The following is a 20,624-nucleotide window of genomic DNA, read 5'->3' on the forward strand; positions in this document are numbered from 1 at the left end:
TGACAGGGGCAGTGAGCAGGTGTGTCTGGGCAGGTGGCAGGTGTTCGGGGAACCCTCTTTCCTTTTTGAGGATGATGCCCAAAGGGAGAATCATGTCCTGCACAGTGTATCCCAGGGGGTCTTCTTGCAGAGCCCGGTGACCAGCCCTGTGGATTCACCCATGACGGGACAGTGAGCCTTGAGCTTGTGGGCGTGTGTTTCATAAAGATCCCTTTCACCCGAGAGGTCTGTGAACTGACAGGGTTTGGATTTTGTACCGTGTGAAACATGGAAAGTCAAGGCCAGGGACGATTTTGGAGTATTTTTATTATTTAAAAAAAACATTTTTTAGCTGCTTCTATATCAAAAGTGAAAAAGCATAGAATTCACCACACTTTCAGGAACGTTGGACCCCACGTTTGGGTATCCTTGAGGGTACTGTGTGTGGCTCTCATTGTCCAGTGCATCATGAAAAAAGAACAAAAACACACAAAGAACGAAGATTTTTCACTGAGGGGCGCAGTGGGATGATTAGGGTTCTGTTAGGTTACATTCATTCGACGCCTACGTGCAATTCTTCAATACATTGGTCTTCTTGCCTTACCCACCAGCTAGTTGGCTTTCAGAAAGATTATCTAACGGGGGTAATTGAGCCCGAGCTTCTTGCTGTCTCTCTCATTCTCTCTCTCTGTCTCTCTCTCTCTCTCTCTCACGTGTCCACAGCTCACACACAGCAGCCGGAAATGACACACTGAAGTGAGTCACCAATGCGGCTGTGAGTCACCATGTAATTGGGGAAAGTTCTGTCCTGCTAGGTCGTGTAGCCCCTTGCACTCCTGCTCCTAAGTATATTGGAAAATTTTGAAACAACAGCTCTGTCTGCCTTCACCCACCACATCCTTTTGGTCCCTAACGTGGGCTGAAGTTGGACAGTCCTGGCAGGGGTCCTGCTCCACGGAGTGGAAAGGCCAGGAGAGGAGCGATGGGATTCGGGCAGCCACCAGGTGGCAGTGTGGGCCCTATCGCTCCCGCTGCCAGGAGGGGAATGACAGGAAAGTGGCCACTCCTGAGGTGCAATGACACAGACCACAAAGGAACACTATGAACAAGTTTAAATAATAGGTTTTCTCCATAGTCCTTTCTCTCTCACAAGCACACAAGGACAAGGATGTGATAAATGCTCAAGGACACCCCTGGCATCCCACCCTCCCCACCAGGATATTGGCGCCAAGAACGAGGCATAAATCTCATCTCTCTCCCTCTATTTCTGCAACATAAAGTTTGTGGGAAGCAGGAAGCTGCTTCTCTGAGTAAACAAGTCACCTACACTCCAAAATAATATATGCACGCTGTTTCTGGGGAGGGAGCAGCCAGGCCTGGGTGGGTCTCGTGCCTCTGAGCTGGGGGAGGACGGACCTTGACATGAAAGGGTGTTTCTCCCATTGGCCTTCTTTGGCCTGCAGCCAGCTTTCTCAGCAGCGGCAGACAGTGCAAGAGTGACGGCAACGTGACCGGAACACAAATTATTTCTAGCAAACACACAAAAGCTCCTTCCTGTAAGCCTTGCGGCGCCTCCTGCCAGGGCCTCAGGGGGATCCAGGTCCGAAGACCCGAACGGGCAGAGCGATGGGCTGAAGCAGCCGCGCAAATGATCCTGGGAGTTCTGCAGTCTTGTTGGGAGACCTTCGGGGCATTGCGCTTCTGAAGTCTCTCCCAGGGTCTCCGCTGGGGAGTTTAACTCAAAGGTCCTCTTTCCCCCTCCTGGGAGAGCCGGAGGTCTAAGAGACAGATTCGAAAGATTTACCATTAAAAAAAAAAAAAAAAGATAAATATCTTCTCTTTCTCCAGAAAAATGAATTAAAATAAAAATTCTTTGCTCCGGAGTTTCTTCTTCTTGGACATCTCCAGTTCCGTCCCAGATGAGGGCTGCATTTCCCATGGTCAGGGTTCCATCACTTGGCCCATGAAAAGGACAGTTCCTGAGGACGGAAGAATCATGGGAGATGAGAAGGGGGGGGAAAGGGGAACAGCACAGCTCACCCAGCTGGGTGTTTACGGATGAACTGAGATACAGGGAGATGAGTGAGTGCCTGGAGGCACAGCTGCTCTAGTGACTAAGCTGGGACTGGGGGACAGACTGAGCACCCCGTCTGGAGAGAGCACTGCCTCCGAGGAGGGGAAGGGGAACAGAGCTATGATTCCTTGCCTGGAGTCCTCTTGGGGGGAGTGGGGGTGTCTACACCTGCCCGGACTAGTGCCTGAGTCCAGGACAGCAGGGGGGGGTGGGGGGTCTCCCAGGCCCCCGGCTCACCTGTGGGGTTGTGCCGCACCACGAAGAGGAAGGGTCTGTCCATGATGATCTCCTCGGGGGCCATTCGGGCTGAGACTGTAAGGGCTGGAAAAGAAGGGACCACGTCTTAGAGCGGAGGGACGTGGGCACGGAAGCCTGGATTGGTCACAGGTGATCCAGTGACAGTGGCCCTGGGATGGGAGGGTTTTAGGAGACTCAGTTATTCCTGGATGTGGACCCTAAAAGTGTTGGGATGTCCTCTGAGGCCTGGTTTCCTCCAGGAATTGGGTAGAGATCTCTCAGGTAGTCACTCGCAGGCACGTTTATCTAAACCCTTTTAGGGCGTATTGGAAGCAAGTGCCTCTAAGGTGACTGACCACTGAGAGCAAAGCCAGGACCTCACAGTCAGAGGACCTCAGAGCCAGTGGGGAGGGAGCAGGGTGCCGGGGAAAGCAGGCCTGTATTCTAGTGGGATCGGGGTGATGCGCTCCACACAGGAAGCGAAGCTCTACCAGGAGAGACCGGGTTGACGTGGGCAGTGGGGTCTTCCTGGTTCACCCAGGGTCTGGATGCCAGACTGCGGGCCCTCCTGGAAGCCTGGGGCTGAGACTTGCCAGACCTCACCTGAGGCTGACTCACCTGTGGAGGAGGACGCCACCGTGCCGCTCTCATTCACCTCAATCTTCACTTTCTGCAGCGCCTGCGACACGTACAGAAGCTCTTGATCTGAAACAGAGGTGGATACCAAAACACATCAGCTTTGGTTCTCAGTGAGAAGCTCCTTAGTCCTCTTAGGGACCCCACTGTCCACCAGGGGAAGAAAGTGAAAGGAAAACCTCTTACCTGAAAGTCTTGAGAAGTCTGCCTGGTTTGGCCTAAACATGTCGGTCATTCCCAAGTTCTCCAGGGGCCTCCTGAGGTCAATTTCACTCTCCAGGGAGAACCTGCAGACAGGAGCAGGACACAGCTCAAGCTCAGGCCACCTCTAACCCCACCAAGTATCTCCGTCCCCACAGACCAACAGAATGGGGACTGATGTGAAAGTAGAAGTGGGGGCTTCCCTGGTGGTGCAGTGGTTAAGCATCCGCCTGCCAATGCAGGGGACATGGGTTCGAGCCCTGATCCGGGAAGATCCCACATACCACAGAGCAACTAAGCCCATGTGCCACAACTACTGAGCCTGAGCTCTAGGGCCTGCGAGCCACAACTACTGAGCCCACGCGCCTAGAGCCCGTGCTCCGCAGCAAGAGAAGCCACCACAATGAGAAGCCCGTGCACCGCAACGAAGAGTAGCCCCCACTGGCCGCAACTAGAGAAAGCCCGCGTGCAGCAACGAAGACCCAACACAGCCAAATAAAATAAATAAATAAATAAATTGATTAAAAAAAAAAAAGAAAGTAGAAGTGGGAAGCTTGTTTTTTCAAATCCGTTGGCAAGGTCTCCTCCTTGCTGGGAGATTCTAGTACTAATGAACATTTTCCTGCAATCTCCCCACCCCCTTGAACCTATGACTAATTACTTTCCTCAAATAAGGCAGTAGTTTGAGCACAATTATATTCAGTCTGACTGGGGAGGGAGGGGGCAGGGCAAATTCTTCTGCAAGGATATTTGAACAAAAAGCCGGTCTGTAGATTGTGTTCTGAGAGCTGAGCCTGAGGAGGACTCCAGCAGCGAGGCTTTGGGGCTCTCGCTCTGCTTCCCATCAGGGCACAACTAATTACCTCTATTTTTTTTTTTTTTTGAGAGAGAGAGAGAGAGAGAGAGAGTGCGTGCTAACCAACTAAATGATCCTCTTTCCCTAAGCCTGGCATTATGGCATCTGGAAATTTGGGGTAAGCATGGTGGGAAGCTTCCCCACAATTCTGGAATTATCCAGCCTCACCCTCCGGCACCCTCTTTGCTTCTGCAGAAGGATTTTTAAAACTCTGCTTCATTGGAAGCCAGCTAGAAGCTATGGTTCTGGCTGTTTAATCTGCGGAAGTGATTCCTTTTGTCTCCATTGTTTAGATGCTAACTTGAAGAGAAGGGGGTGGGAGTGAGGGGCATTCCTAAAAGAGTGTAGATCAATGTATTCCCCTCCACCCCAACCCTGCATCATCTATCTCTCTGGCTCTTCCTTTGGCTAGCTTTTGCTGGGTATTCAGAGGGTGGTAAATGTGGGGCATGGTCTAGAAACTGCCCTCCAGCAGAAGAGGGATGATGAGAGGAATCTTAATCAAACCCAGGCCGGAGTGTTTCCCATCAGCCACCCACACATGTCCCTGTCCCTACCCTGCAGATGTCACGTTTGGGAAACTCCACATGGGGGTGGCACTTCCAGGGAACCAGGGGAGAGGGGAGGGGGTAGGCAGAGGGGACTAGAGCATTGGCAAGTGTGGCAAGAGCAAAGGGTGGCTTACTTGGGCAGAACCAGGAGGCGGGTCAGTGTGGTCATGTTCCCTCTCCACTGGCTGATGAGCTGGGCATCCAGAATGCTGGTGAGGGCAGAGAGAGGCACCTCTTTTTCATAGGGGGCAGCAATGAACATGCTGAGAGTGTTCCCATGGTAGGGCAATTCCAGGATGTCGTAGTAATGGCCGTCGGGGGTGGTGAACTCAGCTGTGAAGACACCAAGATGGCGCATTGGCAATGGCTCCAGTTCTTGTTGGTTCTAACCCAGCAGTGGCTTTTCAACTAGTCCTCCTGTCCCCTCCACTCTTTGGAAGCCAGCTCTCCATCCTAGCTTTTGCAGCTCCCCCACCCCACCACTCCCCTGTTCAATGTCTTTATTCCCATTTCCCTTCTCTTCTGCTAAATCACAGTGTCTTCTGGGTTCTCTGTCTCCTGTTGGCCTTCTTCACCTTCACAGCCTTCTCCCCAGTACCCAGCTACTAATTCATTCCAATCCCCACCTCCTTAATCTCAACTTTCACATCACTCTTCCCCAGAAGGATTTGTGAACCCCAGGTTATCACACTAGAACCACATGAAGATGAGAGATGGGGTCAAAGTGGTCAACTATGGGCCTGAGGGAATTTCTGGATTTCAGCTTCATCTTGCACAAGGTAAAAGCTACTTCCTGCTGCTCTGATAATCCCAGTGTCTCCTACCTGGGGAGTCTTTGTCACAGCTGGGGTGTATTCTAGGGTTTCTCCTCCCTTAGAGGGGATGCCCCCCAGGGATGAGGTGCAGTCACTGTGGGACTTGGGGAAGGGAGGGTCCTGCACTTACTGTAGTTGAACTTGTTGGTCTGAGCCATCATGGGCACAGAGACAGTGCTGCCATCGGACTTGTGGAAGAGGCGGTGGTGGGTGCTCGACTCTAGAAAAGGCATCTTCCACTGGCCGTTGAAGTAGAGGGCGTTTACCAGTACCAGGCGTGTCAGCTGGTCCACAGCCCCTTCGCCAAGTAGGTCGCTGATCATGCCTGTGGGAAATCGAGGCGATCAGGAGGCTAGGCATTTTTAAATCCTTTTAGATGGTCCTCTTTGGCGCCCAGTCCTCCAATGGATGTGTGTCAGAAGGGATTCCGTCAGAAGACAGACTGGGTAAGGTTTAGTGACCCTATCTAGTTGCTTTCAACCCCTTTCATCTTCCTAAGAGTCTCAGAAAGCCTTCCAGCTCACCACACTTTCGTGGTCTTGGGATCCTGTCCAGGATCAGACCTGGAAATATGTCTTCCCTTACTTTGCTCCCTAAGCTGCAGTCTTGACGGGTTGTGTGTGCCCCTTGTCATGGTTATAACTGTTCTTATAACACCTCGCAATACTTTTTAGGGATGACTTTAGAGTTGGTTCACGGGGAAAGCCTAATTATGGAAAAACATGATGCTTTGATTCTTAAAGCACTTGACCTGTCTACAGAGCAGAAGATGCTGGAAGGGAGAGGTTAGGACACTTAGGATTTGAATCCCTTTTCTCTGCAGGCCCTGGGGACTGGCCTCCTTTCCCTGCCTGCTCACCTTTTGTGTGTCTTTTCACCCAGTCGTTGACGATGAACCTGGCTCTCTCTGTCTCTGAGAAGTCCACCTGCTTGACTGTGGTCTGGAACAGCCTGAAGAAGTGGGGCATGAAACCCTGGACCAGCTTCAGATCCCGCTGCACAAAGATGGCATCAGCCGTGCTGATCTCATCCTTATTCCATGGCCCCATGAGCTCCTTGTACAGTTGATGGAGGGCAGGGGCCATGCCCTTCTCTGGGCCAAAGCGGGGAGGAAAGGACACATTAAGGTCATCTCAAACCCAGGGCTCCCAGTGGAGCTAACTTCCCCTAACCCTGCCCACATGCACAGGACTCTTCTGCTCCCCCAGAGGTCTCTGGATGGAGATTTCATTCCAAACCTTAATCTTTCCTGCATCTCCCTCTTTTCTTCAAAAATCTTAGGTCCTAACCCTTATCTTTGGCTTGGAATATTTTTGTCTGTTTTTAAGTTATAAACCCTAATTTTTTCTTTTAATAATAACAATAGCTATCAGGCGCTTCACATGCATCATTCTAGTTGACCCTCACAACAGCCCCATGTGGTCGATACTTTTATTGTCCCCATTTTGCAGATGAGGACACTGAGGTTCGGAGGGGTTAAGGTCACACAGTGTATGAGTGGTGAGGCAGGGCTGTTTTATACCAGATCCACTGGCCTGTACACCTTGTGACTGTCCAAGAACCAAGTGACATTGGGTGTGGTGAGAAGAAGATGCAGTGGTCCATCCCTGTGGCATGGGAGGACAGGAGTTGGCTCAGCTAAGCTGGGGTCAGCCCTTCCTCTGCCTCTGGTCGGTTACACCCCTGTCCTGGGAAGACCACGTGAATGCCCGCCTCCCACTCTGCCCCATCTCTCACCATCAATCTTGAATTGCATCGCCTCTTGGATCTGCTGCTGCGTTTCTCCTCCTGTGGTCAGCTGTAACATGGCCATGACTGAGGCTACCCCATAGGGTGAGAAAACCACGTTGAGGTCCTTGGAGGCCTGCACCACCTGCTGAAACACTTTCACTCCAAAGTCTGCGGCGAGGTGGGCCGCCGGAGACTGGTGATGGTAGGAGGCAGACCCTTCACCAAAGATGAGGGCCACGCCCAGCGCGAGGCAGGCGAAGACAGGAGACATCGGCATCCTAGAGCCAGTGGAAAAAGATCCGATGAGGGAAGAGTTCCGGAAGGATGGTGAGTGGGGAGGGGTGATGGGACCCCAGCCGCGGCCAGGCTCCCCACGTTTGCCGCTAGCAGATGATACGTGAACAGGAGGGCAAGACAGAAACCGTGATGGGTTCAGATCCTGAGTCTTTTCCCCTCTGTCTCAGCCCCAGGGAGTCTTAAGTGTGTTTTCACCTGCGGGAATCTTGGGACCCGCTGGCTCCACCCTCCAAGAGATCTCCTTTCCCTTCCAGGAGGCTGCAAGGTGAAATTATAATAACATCTGTGATTTACACGATGCTTTTTAATTCTCTTGAGATGCTTTCACAACCATGGCTTCATTCATTAGCAGGCATGAAAAACCCCTTTCCTGCGCTGGGAAGGGGGAATGTCTCCATGCAGAGGGTCCAAGAGGAGTGAGGCCCTTGCTTCTGGGTGGTGGGATTGTTGGGGGGTCCTGCCCATCTTCCCCGCTCTCCTGTGATCACTGATATGACAGGGTCAACTCAGGGCTGCAGGTCTCCGGGGAAAGAAAGAGGAGCACTGGGGCTCGTCTGCAGAGGGGTGCTCCCTGCCTTAGCCCGAGGTCCGGAGATGGAGAGAGTTTGCTTTTACTCTTACCTGAAATTCTCAAGGTGCCTTGTGACTGGCAGTTTGTCCTGCTGCTGCTGGGGCTTCGGGTGTTGACGGCGGTGGCTACTCCTCTGCTGGGGAGGGGGTGTGGCTCTTTGGACAGCGCTCTTGGTCTTTCAGCCAGATGCGGCTGTGCTCCTCTGGAGGCTGCTGCTTCCCTTTATACCAGATGTGGGCCGGAAGTAGATTAACTCATGGCCCGGCCCCGCCCACTTTCTGGCTCTGGAAGTCTGTCTGAACAGCAGCCGGGCCCCCTCAGCACCTCCCTCTGTGGGACTTGCTGAGGCATCTGTGTGTGTGTGCGTGCTGCCCTGTGTGTGTACATGTCAGAGAGGGCTTGGAACAATTGAGCAAATCCTGGCTGCCTTGACCCCAGGGCCTCCCTTGATTCTGCTGCCCTCTGCCTCGGGATGTTATGCCAGCTTGACCCCTGGCACCCAGGGCTTACTTTCCCCAGTGCTCAGTGTAGGGAAATGATTTACACTTCCTCCTTTTCCTTTGGAGAAACAGATCGCTGCAGAGTTATCAAAGAAACTAAAGATCCTGCAGACTTTTGTCCACCAGCTCCATGCACTGGCCAAACTGGGAAGATCACCCCTCCCTCTTCCTGAGTACATCCCAGCAGCCAGAGGGCCCGGAGCGTGCCATGTGATTGTCTGGGTTTTGACTGTCTAGGACATGAGCCTGGTGGAGAACTCCCTCCCCTCTTTCCGTCTTCCCTGCCAAGCGCCTGCCAGCCCGTCCACTGGGTGATGTGTGGCTGACTCCCCCACGTGTCCAGACTCTGGTGGTGTCCCCAGGGCTCTCTTTGTGTCAACAGTCCTGTATGGCTGGGGTTTGAGGTGTGCTGGGTGGGGCGGTGGGTAACCGGGGTAAAGGGGTAAAGCCTTGGTGGGAAATTAGGAGCCCAGTGTGTAGGTTTCATTTTTCTGAGCTGCCTGCTGTGACTGGGGAGGATTACGTCTTATCCTTTTCCTCCAGATGCAAACATTTGGAGGGCTGGAGTGGCGGCAGTAGGGATGGAAGTAAGGGCGTCAATTCACGGTGGGTTTACGGGGTGTGCTTCTAGGGCACTGGGATTAGGGGTGGCAAAGTGACCAAAGAATTCTATCGATGGTGGACGTCGGCGAGAGGCCAGTTTGTAGGACTGGGCTGGTGCATTTAGGGGTCTGGTGGCACCCTCGGCTGTGTGCCTGATGTTGTGGACGGGGTAGTGCCAGAGGGGTCCTGGGGGGGATGGAGCCCTTGACTTGGGTGGCGGAGTCCACACACTGTCATGTTTTGTGTAGGTGGTGGGGTTCGACTGGGAGTATCCATGGAGACAGCCGGTAGCAGGATCACAGGAAGTTTAAGTGGGTGGATGTGTCAGGATGTTTGTTTTAGCTTTTTTAAGTAAACAGATACCAAGGGCAACTGCAGCTGGAGGACTTTCCCATTTTCCCTCTGCCTCCACCTTTGTTTTCCCTGTTGCCCCTGGGAACCAGGTGGGGATGTGGAGTGGCACGGAGAGAAGGGGAAGCCTCCAAGCCATCTCCTAACCCCAGAAAGGCCCCAATGCCTTGCCCTTCACCCTTGGGGGCCACAGGGGGACAGGGACCTGGGAGTCTGTGTTGGGAGTGCCAAGCCCCAAGTTGGAAGAGCAGTGGGACAAGAGGCGGCTGGGGGCTTCCCTGGTGGCGCAGTGGTTGGGAGTCCGCCTGCCGATGCAGGGGACGTGGGTTCATGCCCCGGTCCGGGAAGATCCCACATGCCGTGTGGGGCGGCTGGGCCCGTGAGCCATGGTCGCTGAGCCTGTGCATCCGGAGACTGTGCTCCGCAACGGGAGAGGCCACAACAGTGAGAGGCCCGCGTACCGCTAAAAAAAAAAAGAGGCGGCTGGACCTGCCCTCCAGGTGCCCCGCTGTCCGGCCTCTCCAGCCACTTCAGCTGAGCCTCATGCCTTCCTCCGTGGGCTATTCCAGAAGCTGTTGTCTCTCTCCTCGCCCAGCCTCAGCCATAAAAGCCCTGCTGTTTTCTGGGACCGCCTGGGTCCTGCCAGGGCAGTGACCATTTCTGCCCCCACCCCTGGACCTGAATGATCCTGTTGCCGTTCCAGAAAAGCCCCTCTGTTCCTGGGCACAGGAGCACCTGGGAGCAGCTCTATGTCCTGTTGGAGAAAGAAGGGGTACGCTTTACCTTGGAAACCGAAAGGGCTGACTTACTAAGGGGTCTTTTCCCAAACTGGAGGAGACTTGTAGGTGTCTGGTGGGTGTGGATTAGAAACTGAGGCAAAGCCTAGTGTAACTGTACCATGCTGGGTTTTCTGACCCTCCCTTTGATTTTCTGATCACTTGGGGCCACCAGAGGATCTAAACCCAGACTTGATCGTGGTCCCTGCCTCTCCTCTCTGTGAAACGACCTTGCCTCCCCCTGGTCTGCCCTCAGGAGATCTTCTCCACACTAGGGTGCAGTCCAATCACCCGCTGCCCCAAAGCAGACCTCCTGCAACGCCCTTCTCAGAATCCAGCCTGACTCAAGGAGCTGTCACTTTCCCTGAACACCAAAGAGCCTTGACCCCGTCACCTCTTTCAAGCATTGGCTCTTTCTTAAGGGGTCAAAAGTCCCTACTGTTGAAATAACTGGATCTCAGACTCCTGGAGGGTCAGAGATAAGAGAATGAGTTATAGGGCTGTGGATTTTCGGGGGAAGTTCCGGTTCTAGCCAACTGGGAAAGATGTTTTCATCTGCTCTGAGCAGGTGTTTCGTGACGAGATCAGACTCACACTTTCCGTGACTGTCCCCCTACCCTGTCCCCATCCCACCCCCCAGTAGCCCTGCTTCCACTGGGGCCTCCGCCATGCTGGTCTTCCCTCCAATGCTTTACCTCCTGCCCCGCAGTTGCCCTCTAGCTCTCTGCTCTTCCGCTTTGCTTCCCCTTTGCTCTCCAAGCCCCAGGTACCCACCCTCTTTTTCTCTTTCCTTTTCTCCCTCTGAGACTCCCTCTTCCTATCGCTTCTACTCATCCCTCCATCCACTGGGAATCTCCAGCCCCTCCCGCCCGTCTCCTCTAGTCTCAGCCATGTGAGCTCTCTCCCCGTTTTCCCCCTCTCTCTTTTCTGCTCTCCGTGACTCAATCCCTCTTTCCCTCTCCTCTCCTCGTGCAGAATCCCTTTTACAGTCAAATGCTCTGCTCCAGGCCTTCCTGTGGGAAGAAGAGGCTGCCTCCTATCAGTTACACAGGCTCCCTGGAATGTTAAGAGCTGGCCTCCTGACTCTTGGTAATTTCACTGGGAGAGCCGGGGGTGGCAGAAGGCCGGGGTCCTACTAACTCACAGCTCTATTTCTGGCCTGGTGGTTTTCCAAAGAATACAACACCCAAAATAGCTTGTGTTTGGGCTGGGCTCTCGGCCCCGTCTTGTAGGAGTGAGCCGAGGCCTGGGCTATGTGTCAACTTTTTCTCATTGAAGATCACGGCCCTGGGACAGCCCGACAGACATGGGCCACCTCGGCCTGTCCAAGGTCCCTCCTCACACTGCCGCCGAGCCTGACTCTCCCCTAATCTGCTACCATAAGCCCCTCTCCTTTACGCTTTCTCCAGCCGCCACCTCCAGCCATCTCGTCTTAAATTCCCGTAACAGTAGAACCTGCATCCCCCAACGTGGGATGCTTTTTTCTCCAATCATGTCATAGAGTTTCAGAGCGGAGGGCTCTAAGAACCATCTGGTCCGGTCCTTTGAATTTTCAGGTAAGAGACCTGAGGCCCAGAGAGGCCGTGGGATGTGTTTGAGAACACACAGCGACATACCATAAATGGGAGAACAGTGCCCATCGAGCCGGCCTGGTCAGGGCTCTGACACTTAGCTACTTATGTGTCTTTGGGCAAAACCAAACTTTGTGGGTCTCCGTTTTTGTATGTGAGGTAGGTATGTAGATGGACACTCATTCCCACCCTTCAGGGTTTTTGTGAGGATTAAATGAAATATTGTAAGCGTCCGACATATTCCAGGCTCTCACTAAGCGGCAGCCACTCTCGGTTGGGGCAGAACCAGGACAGGAACCCAGACAGCTTGAGCTGTTAACTTTGACATAAGGCAAGCGCCTTGTTATATATTTTGATGTCTCTCGGTGATTAGCAGAGTGGATGAAATGCCTTGGGAAGCGGACTGGCTGGTCACCCACGAGAACGGCTGCCGCCCCTCTGTCCATCTCAGGCCAGGTCCTCTTGATGTCACCCTGAGCCTGACATACTCCCACTGGCCGACTTCACAGACTTTAGATCCTGGGACGATTTTCCTCTCTGAGCTGTGGGGTCACATGTGGACGCCACTGACATTTGGCGCGTGTCTTGAACCCTCCAGCATACCAGGAAGGACGGAGGCTTGTTTTCTCAGCAGGTGAAAGTGGAGTAGACTTTGACCTACTCTTCTGGTCTTGGCCCTTTTGTCCCCTTCTCTGCCACCCACATCCCCTACGTCCTGTTGATTCCCCTATAACACCCACTAACAGTTGAACCACTTTTACAGACATCCCCTTCTCTTACAGTCACTTCTGTGCTTATCCTTCACTCTACTGTGTCCGTCGCCATGTCTTGTGTACCCTTATTTCTTGGAGGGGCGTTGGGGGGCAGTATTCCCTTGGGGCTGGCCTCTAATAATGTCAGTGTTCAGTGAGCACCAGAGACCCCCCACAGACCCCAGGCAAGAAAGAGCCTGTTCTCTTGGAAGAAAGAGGCAGAGGGAGAGAAGGGGGCCCAGTGTGGCCACAGGGGGATGTATGGGGCAGATGGCATGTGTGATTCCTGGGGTTGGTGTGACCGCAGAGCCTGCCGGTGGCAGCCAGAATGAGGTAGTGCAGGCCTGGGAGCCTCCCGCTCCCACTGGGTCTACCCCAGTCAGATCCTAACCCTGCTTCCACTTCTCTCTCCACGTACATAGATTGTCTAACTCTGATTCACTTCTTTCCTGTTTACCAGAACTTGTTCCTCATTCCCAGCGTTCCTGAATCTCCTTTTATCACTTTCTCTGGATACATCTTTCATTTTACCCTGGCTGTTGTGTGAATCTTCCCCCAAATGGCCAAATGGTTATTGACAATCAATGCCCGATGGTGTGATTCACAGAAACATAAGCTTCTCCCTTCTCCGAAGGCACAGACACACGTCCTGGGACAGAAGATTAACATCATGCAATGATTAGATTAAAACCATCTGTCAAACTCTGTATACAAAGTTGTAAGGCTCAGGCTATCAGGGTGTAGGCCCAAATGTGGACGGAAGTCTTCCCGGAGGAAGAGGTACTGATGCTGGGTTGCAAGGGAGAAGCAGAGGGCAGCTTGGATGAGGCGGGGGAGCAGGGGGCGGGTCACAGATCCCAGGACAGGGAGGGGAGACAATGCTCTCATCCTCTCTCCACCTGTCTCCATCTCTGGGCAGCAACCCTTTCTAGCTGAGGCATCCCATCTCCGTCTTGCTCTCTTCATGGGCTTTCGTGTTCTAGGTCTGCTCTCACTGCAGCGTCTTCCCAGGTGCTGGAAGTAGAGGCTCCTGCTCTAGTCTGCGTCCTGGCTCTGGACGCAACCAGTTTACTGAGCTGGGCAGACGGCCAGATAACCAACCACGGGTTCTAACTCGCAGATATGGAGGGCTGACAAGAAGGGAAGTGGAACCTTCTGATGGTGGTGGTGACCCTGGGTCAGTGGGGAACCTGTGGGTGGCACAGGTCCCAGGAACGAAGCAGCCTGGTGATGCAGCACAGATGGAATTTGCCAGTGGGAATCCAGGGACGTCCCGAGTCACTGACTATTCCTTCTCTCTTACTTCGTCGCCATATGGAAGCAGGCCTTCTCTGCATGTCTGTCTATCTGAGTCACCCCGGGCTGCCTCAGCTGGCTTGGTGAGCAGGAAGGCAGACGGCGCCTGTCTTGCTTGGATCCGTGGGGGACCCAGAACCCTTCCTGTGCCCCTCCACGTCGTGCGGCAGCTGAAAGGGCTGGGGAGAGCAGTGCAGCGTTTGAAGGAAAGGCAACAGGATGACCTCAGCTTGATCAGGGGAGTCACAGGACGGCTGCCTTCCCCTCATCCTCCAGCTCAGGTGTTCAGAAAGGAGCTTCTCTGAATCTCTTCTGGGATGGGTTTGATGTGACATTCAGAGATGCCTTCAGAGACTGCCCCGCAGTCGCTGTCCTAAGCAGCACCCTCTACTCGCTGCAGGCTGGAGGCCACATAGAAACACTGTCCCGACTCCGTCCACACCCGCCTCCCAGTTCCTGGCTTCCTGGGCCCACTCCCTTCTCCAGAGCACCCAGCTCTTCCTTGCAACTGCTCCTGTCCCTTACGTTATCCTCGGAGACCTGCTTTTTCTCTCCTGGATCCCCGTGGCTGCCTCCTCCTGACCTCAGAGACCCCACCCTGATTAGGAAAGGCATCCCAAGGAGACCTACAACCAGAAGGTTCCCCTTCCCTTCTAGTCAGCCCTCCATATCTGCGGGTTCGAACCCGTGGATGCAACCAACCGATCATATCCGCAGTCGGTTGAATCCCCTGATGCAGGATTTGTGGATACGGAGGACAGAGTACACTATACCATTTTATATAAGGGTCTAGAGTATTTGTGCATTTTGGTACCTGCGGGGGTCCTGGAACCAATCTGCAGATACCGAGGGAAGACTGTATTCAATCAGACCTGCTTACTGAGCCACGTGTGTTTGCTCTCAACACGTCAGGATTCTCCAGTGGTCATCACTGTGACCAGACATTCTGGCTCCAGTTATCCACATGGTCGTGAGCAAACCATTTTCCCTTCCTAATGCTTCAGTCTCTCTAGACAGACACCATGGGCGTGAACAAGATGTCTTCTGTAGAAAGAGGCAGATGTGGCCTGAGGACTAGCAGGAGACTCTGGGTAACTTTTTTACTCCCCACAGCCTTACTTTTCTCTTCTGCAAAATGGGGAGAATGATGCCACTTCCATAACTATCTTGTTAGGGTTTCAAAAGATGGCTTGAATGAAATGACCAAGTATATCTACCCATAGGAAGAAAGCAATCAGTAGCCTTCAGCTGACTTTAAAAAGTGTGTGTGTGTGTGTGTGTGTGTGTGTGTGTGTGTGTGTGTGTCCTCTCTTGAGCCCATTGGTTTCCTGAGGGTAGAGGGTAGAGACCAGGACTCCTGTGATAGAAGGGATTAGAGAATCAGGTCCTCAGGTAAGGAACCCCAGAAATTCAGCAGGTGGGGCTGGGGCACTGGGGCAAGGAAGGCCCATGTCTGGCACTGGCAGGGCAGGACCAGGCTTCCAGCAGATGCTTGAAAAAGACATCATTACCAAGTTAAGAAATTCGATCTAAAGCAGATGCTCGGAGCTGGAAATGCCTGCTGTCCCTCCTATTCCCAGGACCCAGAATTATAACATGACTTTGTCCTGAGTCCCTTGCCTGGTGGTGCCTCGCTGTGACCCCCACTCCCATCAGTGTCAGGAACTAACAGGGCTGTGTGATTAAAGGGTGATGCAGGCAAACGCGTAACTGTCATTCCCATCGCAGCTCTGCCTGGGGGGACGGGGTGGAGGAGGGGCTGGGCTGCTGGAGTGAGGGGAGCTGAGGTGGCAGACGTGAGGCGGCCCAGACCTGACGAAGTCTGGGGCCCCTTCTGCTTCATGGCTGGAAGGGCAGGTTGACCTGGGCTGCATTTAACACCCAGGAATCAGACCTGGGCCCTTTCCTGGAACTGGCCTGTGGGCTGGGGTCCAGGTCAGGAGAGGGGAAGCATGAACCACCCCGTCTCAAGCACCTTCCACAACCCCACAGGGAGCACAAGTTGGGCAGTACTGCCTGCCACCCCTAACCCCTGTCCTGAGACCACACTGGAGATTGACCTCAATCTTGGCCTGACCGTCTGGGCTCCCTGCCTGCCTTAGTGCCAGATGGGTCTCGTACCCAATCCAGGGAGGAACTAATTTGGGAGTGGGAAGTCCAAGGTCTGTTCCCGTCCGTGCAGAACCTCCCCATGTGTCCACCCCAGGCCTGTTCTCTGGGCCTCTCTGCCCACTGCAGGGGGTAGGGCTTGCCTGTGCATGGTGGACGCACCACCCACTGTGCACACACCGCCCATGGTGGACACACCGCCCACGGTGGACATGCCCCCCCACAGTGGGCACGCCACCCGCAGTGGACATGCCACCCACAGTGGGCACGCCACCCACAGTGGACATGCCACCCACAGTGGACACACCGCCCATAGTGGACATACCACCCATAGTGGACACACCGCCCACTGTGCACACGCTGCCCATGGTGGACACACCGCCCATGGTGGACATGCCCCCCCACAGTGGGCACGCCACCCACAGTGGACACACCACCCACTGTGGACACGCCACCCATAGTGGACATACCACCCACAGTGGACACACCGCCCATTGTGGACACGCCACCCATAGTGGACACGCCACCCACTGTTGACACACTGCCCATGGAGGACCACCACAGGCCCTGCAGAAGAGGCCTGAGGCTCCAATGAAGGAGGAATGATCAGCTTCCCACTTCCCGCCTCCACCCTTTGCTGTCCTCAGCCCTTGTCCTCTCCACGAATGGCCGAGGTCCTGGCCGATGGCCAGCGCTGTCTGGACAAGAGGAAACCGGGATGTGAGGAATGGCAGCGGTGGGAGGAACGCAGAACGCTGAGTCTTCAAGAGCAGAAATTCCACCGGAAAGAAAACAATGCACGAGGGACAGAGTCACCTTCCAGGGAACAAGGGGGAAAGGAAAGAGACTGGGCCTTCCTGCTCCAGTCAGGTAAACAGCCCTGGGGATGCCCCAGCGTGAACTGGCTTCCAGGTATGGGCGCTGCAGTGGAAGGCTGGAGGTCTGAGTCCTGCGGTGTAGTGACTGGGAGAAATGGTCCCCGCCCCCTTTGCTGGCCTTCTTAGGCAGATGAGCTCCTAGGGGGGAAAACAGGGTCCCGTGCCAAGGTCAGGCGGATCCCGGGAGAACCGAAGGAGCATCTGGTAAAGAAGCCCATCTATGCTGGGACCATCACAGCCCCCAGATGGCCAGTTGGCTGTTGGAAACCAAGTAAGACAATTCTAGGTTCTAGGGCAGGATTTGCAGAAGCTGGAACCTGCAGGAACTTCATTAGAGATGAATGAGGTCATGGCCGGGACAGGGTGGAGGCCTGCCCGGGGTCCCCCACTGTGTGCAATACCAGAGGGGAGAGTTCCATCCTCTTTCAGGGCCTTTAGAAAGAGTGTGGCAAATCCCAGAGCTAGAGGAGAGGCCTCCATCTGAAAGGGACAGGGAGAAGCAACCCCCTTGTCAGGGCTGCAGGGCCCCTAGCCTCCCGGACTCCCATGCTGGTAAGCCCGGAGGAAGGATGGACCCTGAGCCTCTGAAAACTCGTGCCAGACAGCCTGGATCTGTGACTGCCCCTGTTAGTGTGTTGAGGCAGCTTCTGATCTGCAAATCCATTCTTTTCTAAGGTGTTGGGGTCTGCATGCCTTTTCTTTAGGGTTTCAGGAGTTGCTCTCTTCCCCAAACTACAGCAGTAATGATGGCTAAGGTATGCTGAGTGGTTGCCATCTACCAGGCCCTCTTTGGTACTCATCACCTTAGTTCGTTCTCCTGTGGCTCAGAGTCGGGGAGTGGCGATGTCCCCATTCTACAGATGAGGAAACCGACACACAAAGGAGTCGGATTTCTTGCTCAAGCTCACTCAGCTAATGAGAGGAGCTGGCTGCAGAGCCCCCAGCTCTCAACCCCATTCTGTTTTTCAGTGCCTCACCTGTCCACACAGCTGTCCCCTGCACAGCTGTCCCCCCTAACCTCCCAACCCAGGATGGGTTCATGCCCCTCCCTCACTGCATGTCCCACTGCCCCCTTCCCACCACCCTTGACTCTTTCCTTCAGAACTCTTCTGACCCTGGTCTCATCCCCTCTCCCCTCCCCGCACCCCCCGAGATCTGCTGCCCAGCAAGGAACTGATTCCAACTCAGGTCTTAAGGATTCACTGTTTTAAACCCTCCCAAGTCACACTCACTTTGGAATTACGACATTCTGTGCCTTGATCCAGTGGTTCTCAGCCCCCCACTGCACCTGAGGCTCACCCAGGAGCATTTGTTTTGTTTAAATTTTTAAAAAATTTTTGATTGAAGTATAGTTGATTTACAATGTTGTGCTAATTTCAGGTGTACAGCAAAGTGAATCAGTTATATGCATATATCCACTTTTTTTTTTTTAAGCTTCTGTTCCCATATAGGTCATTACAGAGAATTGAGTAGAGTTCCCTGTGCTGTACGGCAGGTTCTTATTCGTTATCTATTGTATATATAAGTAGTGTGTATGTTTCAATCCCAATCTCCAAATTCATCCCCCACCCCCGCCAAGAACTTTTGAAAAGTCCTGAGACCCAGACTCACCCCTGATGATTGGAATCTTGAACTGGAACCCAGGGATACTGGGGTTTGTTTTGTTTTTACTAGCTCTTCGGGTGCTTCTAGGATTGAGACTATGACCTTAGACCCCATGAGCCAGTGATGTGAAATGTCAAGCACTTGCTGCCCTGGGGAGGCTGTTGGAGGCAGAGCCCCCTTATCACACTTGAAGGCGTCTACCTGACAGCTGGTCGGTGTTGCCCTAGGCCTGGAGGCTGGGTCACCTGGCGACAGGGAGCTGCAGCCTCTGGCGGTGAGCTGGGGAGGAGGATGGGTGTGCTGAACTTTGACCCAGTTGCTCCGGGAGCACTTTTCCTGCCCTGTTCACGTCTGTGAGCTGGTTTTCTGCTGACCTTGGACTTCAGGCTCAACTCTGAGATGGGTGGAGAGGGAGAGAGGAGATGAGAAGCTGGTTCAGGGCTGGAGGAGCCAGAACATGCCTCGAATGCCTTGAAAGAGCCATGCTGTGAACTGCCCGCTGTGAACTGCTCGCTGTGAACTGCCCGCTGTGAACTGCCCGCTGTGAACTGCCCGGGAAGGCTCCCTGTGGGGCACGGCCTGTGAAGAATGAAGGTCGCTATCCTAATTGCCATCTGCTGGCATTCCTGCAGAGCTGCTTTCATTGTGTTTTCTGCCCGCTGGGCATATAAAAGTGCTGGGGCTGGAGATATGGCTCCAGCCCTGGAGGGACTCAGGGCTCTGTTCTGGAGAAAGACAGGCGTTTCTAAAGATAAGCAGTTCCAAGGAAGCCTGGGCCAAGTGCCTCCTGAATGACACATGAAGTCAGGCATACAGCCAAGGCCTGGGGCAGGTGCGGAGGAGTTCAGGGCCCCAACCTTCGGGATAGGGCAAAGGGGCCTTCAGGGAGGATGAGTCAGCCTGGAGAAGCAAAGAGTCGTGTGAGTAGAAGGGTCTGGAAATGAAGGACCCCAAAGAGCAGGCCGGGAGATTTGCTCGTGTGTGTGTGTGTGTGTGTGTGTGTGTGTGTGTGTGTGTGTGTGTGTGAGTGTGTGTGTGTCTGTGTGTGTGTGTGTCTGTGTGTGTGTGTAGCCTGACAGAGCCTCCCGACTCCCCTGTCATCGTCCACCCGCCCGGACCTGCTCTTAGTCAGTCCCTGTGCTGGGTGCTTCTGCCCCGTGGCTCTGGGGTGCTGATGAGGCCTCTGTTATTCACAGCCTAGACCACCTGGCTCTCTGGGGCCCACTCCCTCTTCCCCAGGGTGTAGCCCAGCCTGCCAGCTCACCATTCTGTGAGGCTGGTCCCAGACGCAGACAGCCTCAGTCATGCCAGGGTTGGCAGGAGCTGCGGGCCTCGCAGGCAGAGACCTCGCCCTCCTGAGTCCTCAGCTCCACACTGGCCAGCTCTGTCTAAGGACCAGGCTGTCTGGGGAAGCAGAGGGGCCATTGTCTGGTTTCCAGGGTCTAGCTCCTTCAGAGGGGACACCAGGAAATTGGGGGTCACCCCTTCTCATTCTGAGCTCCTGCTTTAGACCAGCACTAATGGAAACCATTCTGCTCTGGGTGTCTCAAGGGTCTGGTCCTGAACCTAAGCCACCAGAATGGGGCTCTGAGGGGGTTTCTCCTCCAGTCCTCCCTCTTTCTGGAAATGGCATGCCAAACTCCATCTTGCCCGTATCTGCCTGTGCTGGTAGCTTACTCAGGGAAATGGGGGTGGAGGTGGGAGCCAGCAGCAGAGCCCGGATGGAAAGCCCCTGACTTGGGAACTCCCTGTTATCACTTCTGAGAAGCCCAGGGAGCTGGTAGGAAAGGGGAAGAGGTCATGTTGTGTCTAGTACCTGGGGCTGGTTTTCAGGCTGAATCAGGTGGTGATCAGTGCAGCAGGTGGAAAGCCCAGGGCTGTCCCTCCTGGCCTGGGGTGGAGGTTCCCTGCACTCCGACAGGGCTTTCCTGTCCAGCAGACCGTTAGTTCTGCTGCGTCTGGACACGCGTGTGTTTGTGTATGTTGGGGAGGGTGGGGAAGATGGGCGTCCCTGACTTTCTCCACAAGCCCAGCTCATGCACGGGGAAGAGGAACAGAAGTAGTGGGGGTGAAATAGGGAACCGGGAAGCCATTCATCACAGGGGCGGGATGTGAGTTGGTCACATCTGCCCCCTTCCATCTAGACCATCTGATTTCCATTTTTCCCACCCATTTTTTGCCTTTGGAATGTTCCCCCTCCCCTGCTTTTCTTAGGTAAGTCAGCTGTCCACAGAG

The 20,624-nt window shown here is 54.1% G+C and overlaps 1 protein-coding gene across 3 annotated transcripts; it reads right to left on the minus strand.

The window, feature by feature from the left end:
• Positions 1 to 286: 286 nt before the first annotated feature.
• On the minus strand, positions 287 to 8,135 carry SERPINE1 (serpin family E member 1). 3 transcript variants are annotated; one of them, XM_060123654.1, is made up of 9 exons: positions 7,999 to 8,135; positions 7,087 to 7,358; positions 6,209 to 6,442; positions 5,480 to 5,674; positions 4,669 to 4,867; positions 3,113 to 3,213; positions 2,909 to 2,995; positions 2,291 to 2,374; positions 287 to 1,958 (listed from the first exon to the last, which is right to left on the minus strand). In XM_060123654.1, the coding sequence occupies exons 2-9, from the start codon at positions 7,355 to 7,357 to the stop codon at positions 1,921 to 1,923; spliced, it is 1,209 nt and encodes a 402-aa protein (XP_059979637.1). In that variant the 5' UTR covers position 7,358; positions 7,999 to 8,135; the 3' UTR covers positions 287 to 1,920. The 3 variants fall into 3 exon arrangements, with proteins under 3 accessions (XP_059979637.1, XP_059979638.1, XP_059979639.1); XM_060123655.1 differs by having other exon boundaries at positions 7,087 to 7,635; positions 7,999 to 8,134; XM_060123656.1 differs by lacking the exon at positions 2,909 to 2,995 and having other exon boundaries at positions 1,932 to 1,958; positions 2,291 to 2,325; positions 7,087 to 8,129.
• Positions 8,136 to 20,624: the final 12,489 nt, after the last annotated feature.

The sequence above is a fragment of the Lagenorhynchus albirostris genome, chromosome 15, assembly GCF_949774975.1.
Source record: "Lagenorhynchus albirostris chromosome 15, mLagAlb1.1, whole genome shotgun sequence".
In the NCBI taxonomy this organism is placed as follows: Eukaryota; Metazoa; Chordata; class Mammalia; order Artiodactyla; family Delphinidae; genus Lagenorhynchus; species Lagenorhynchus albirostris.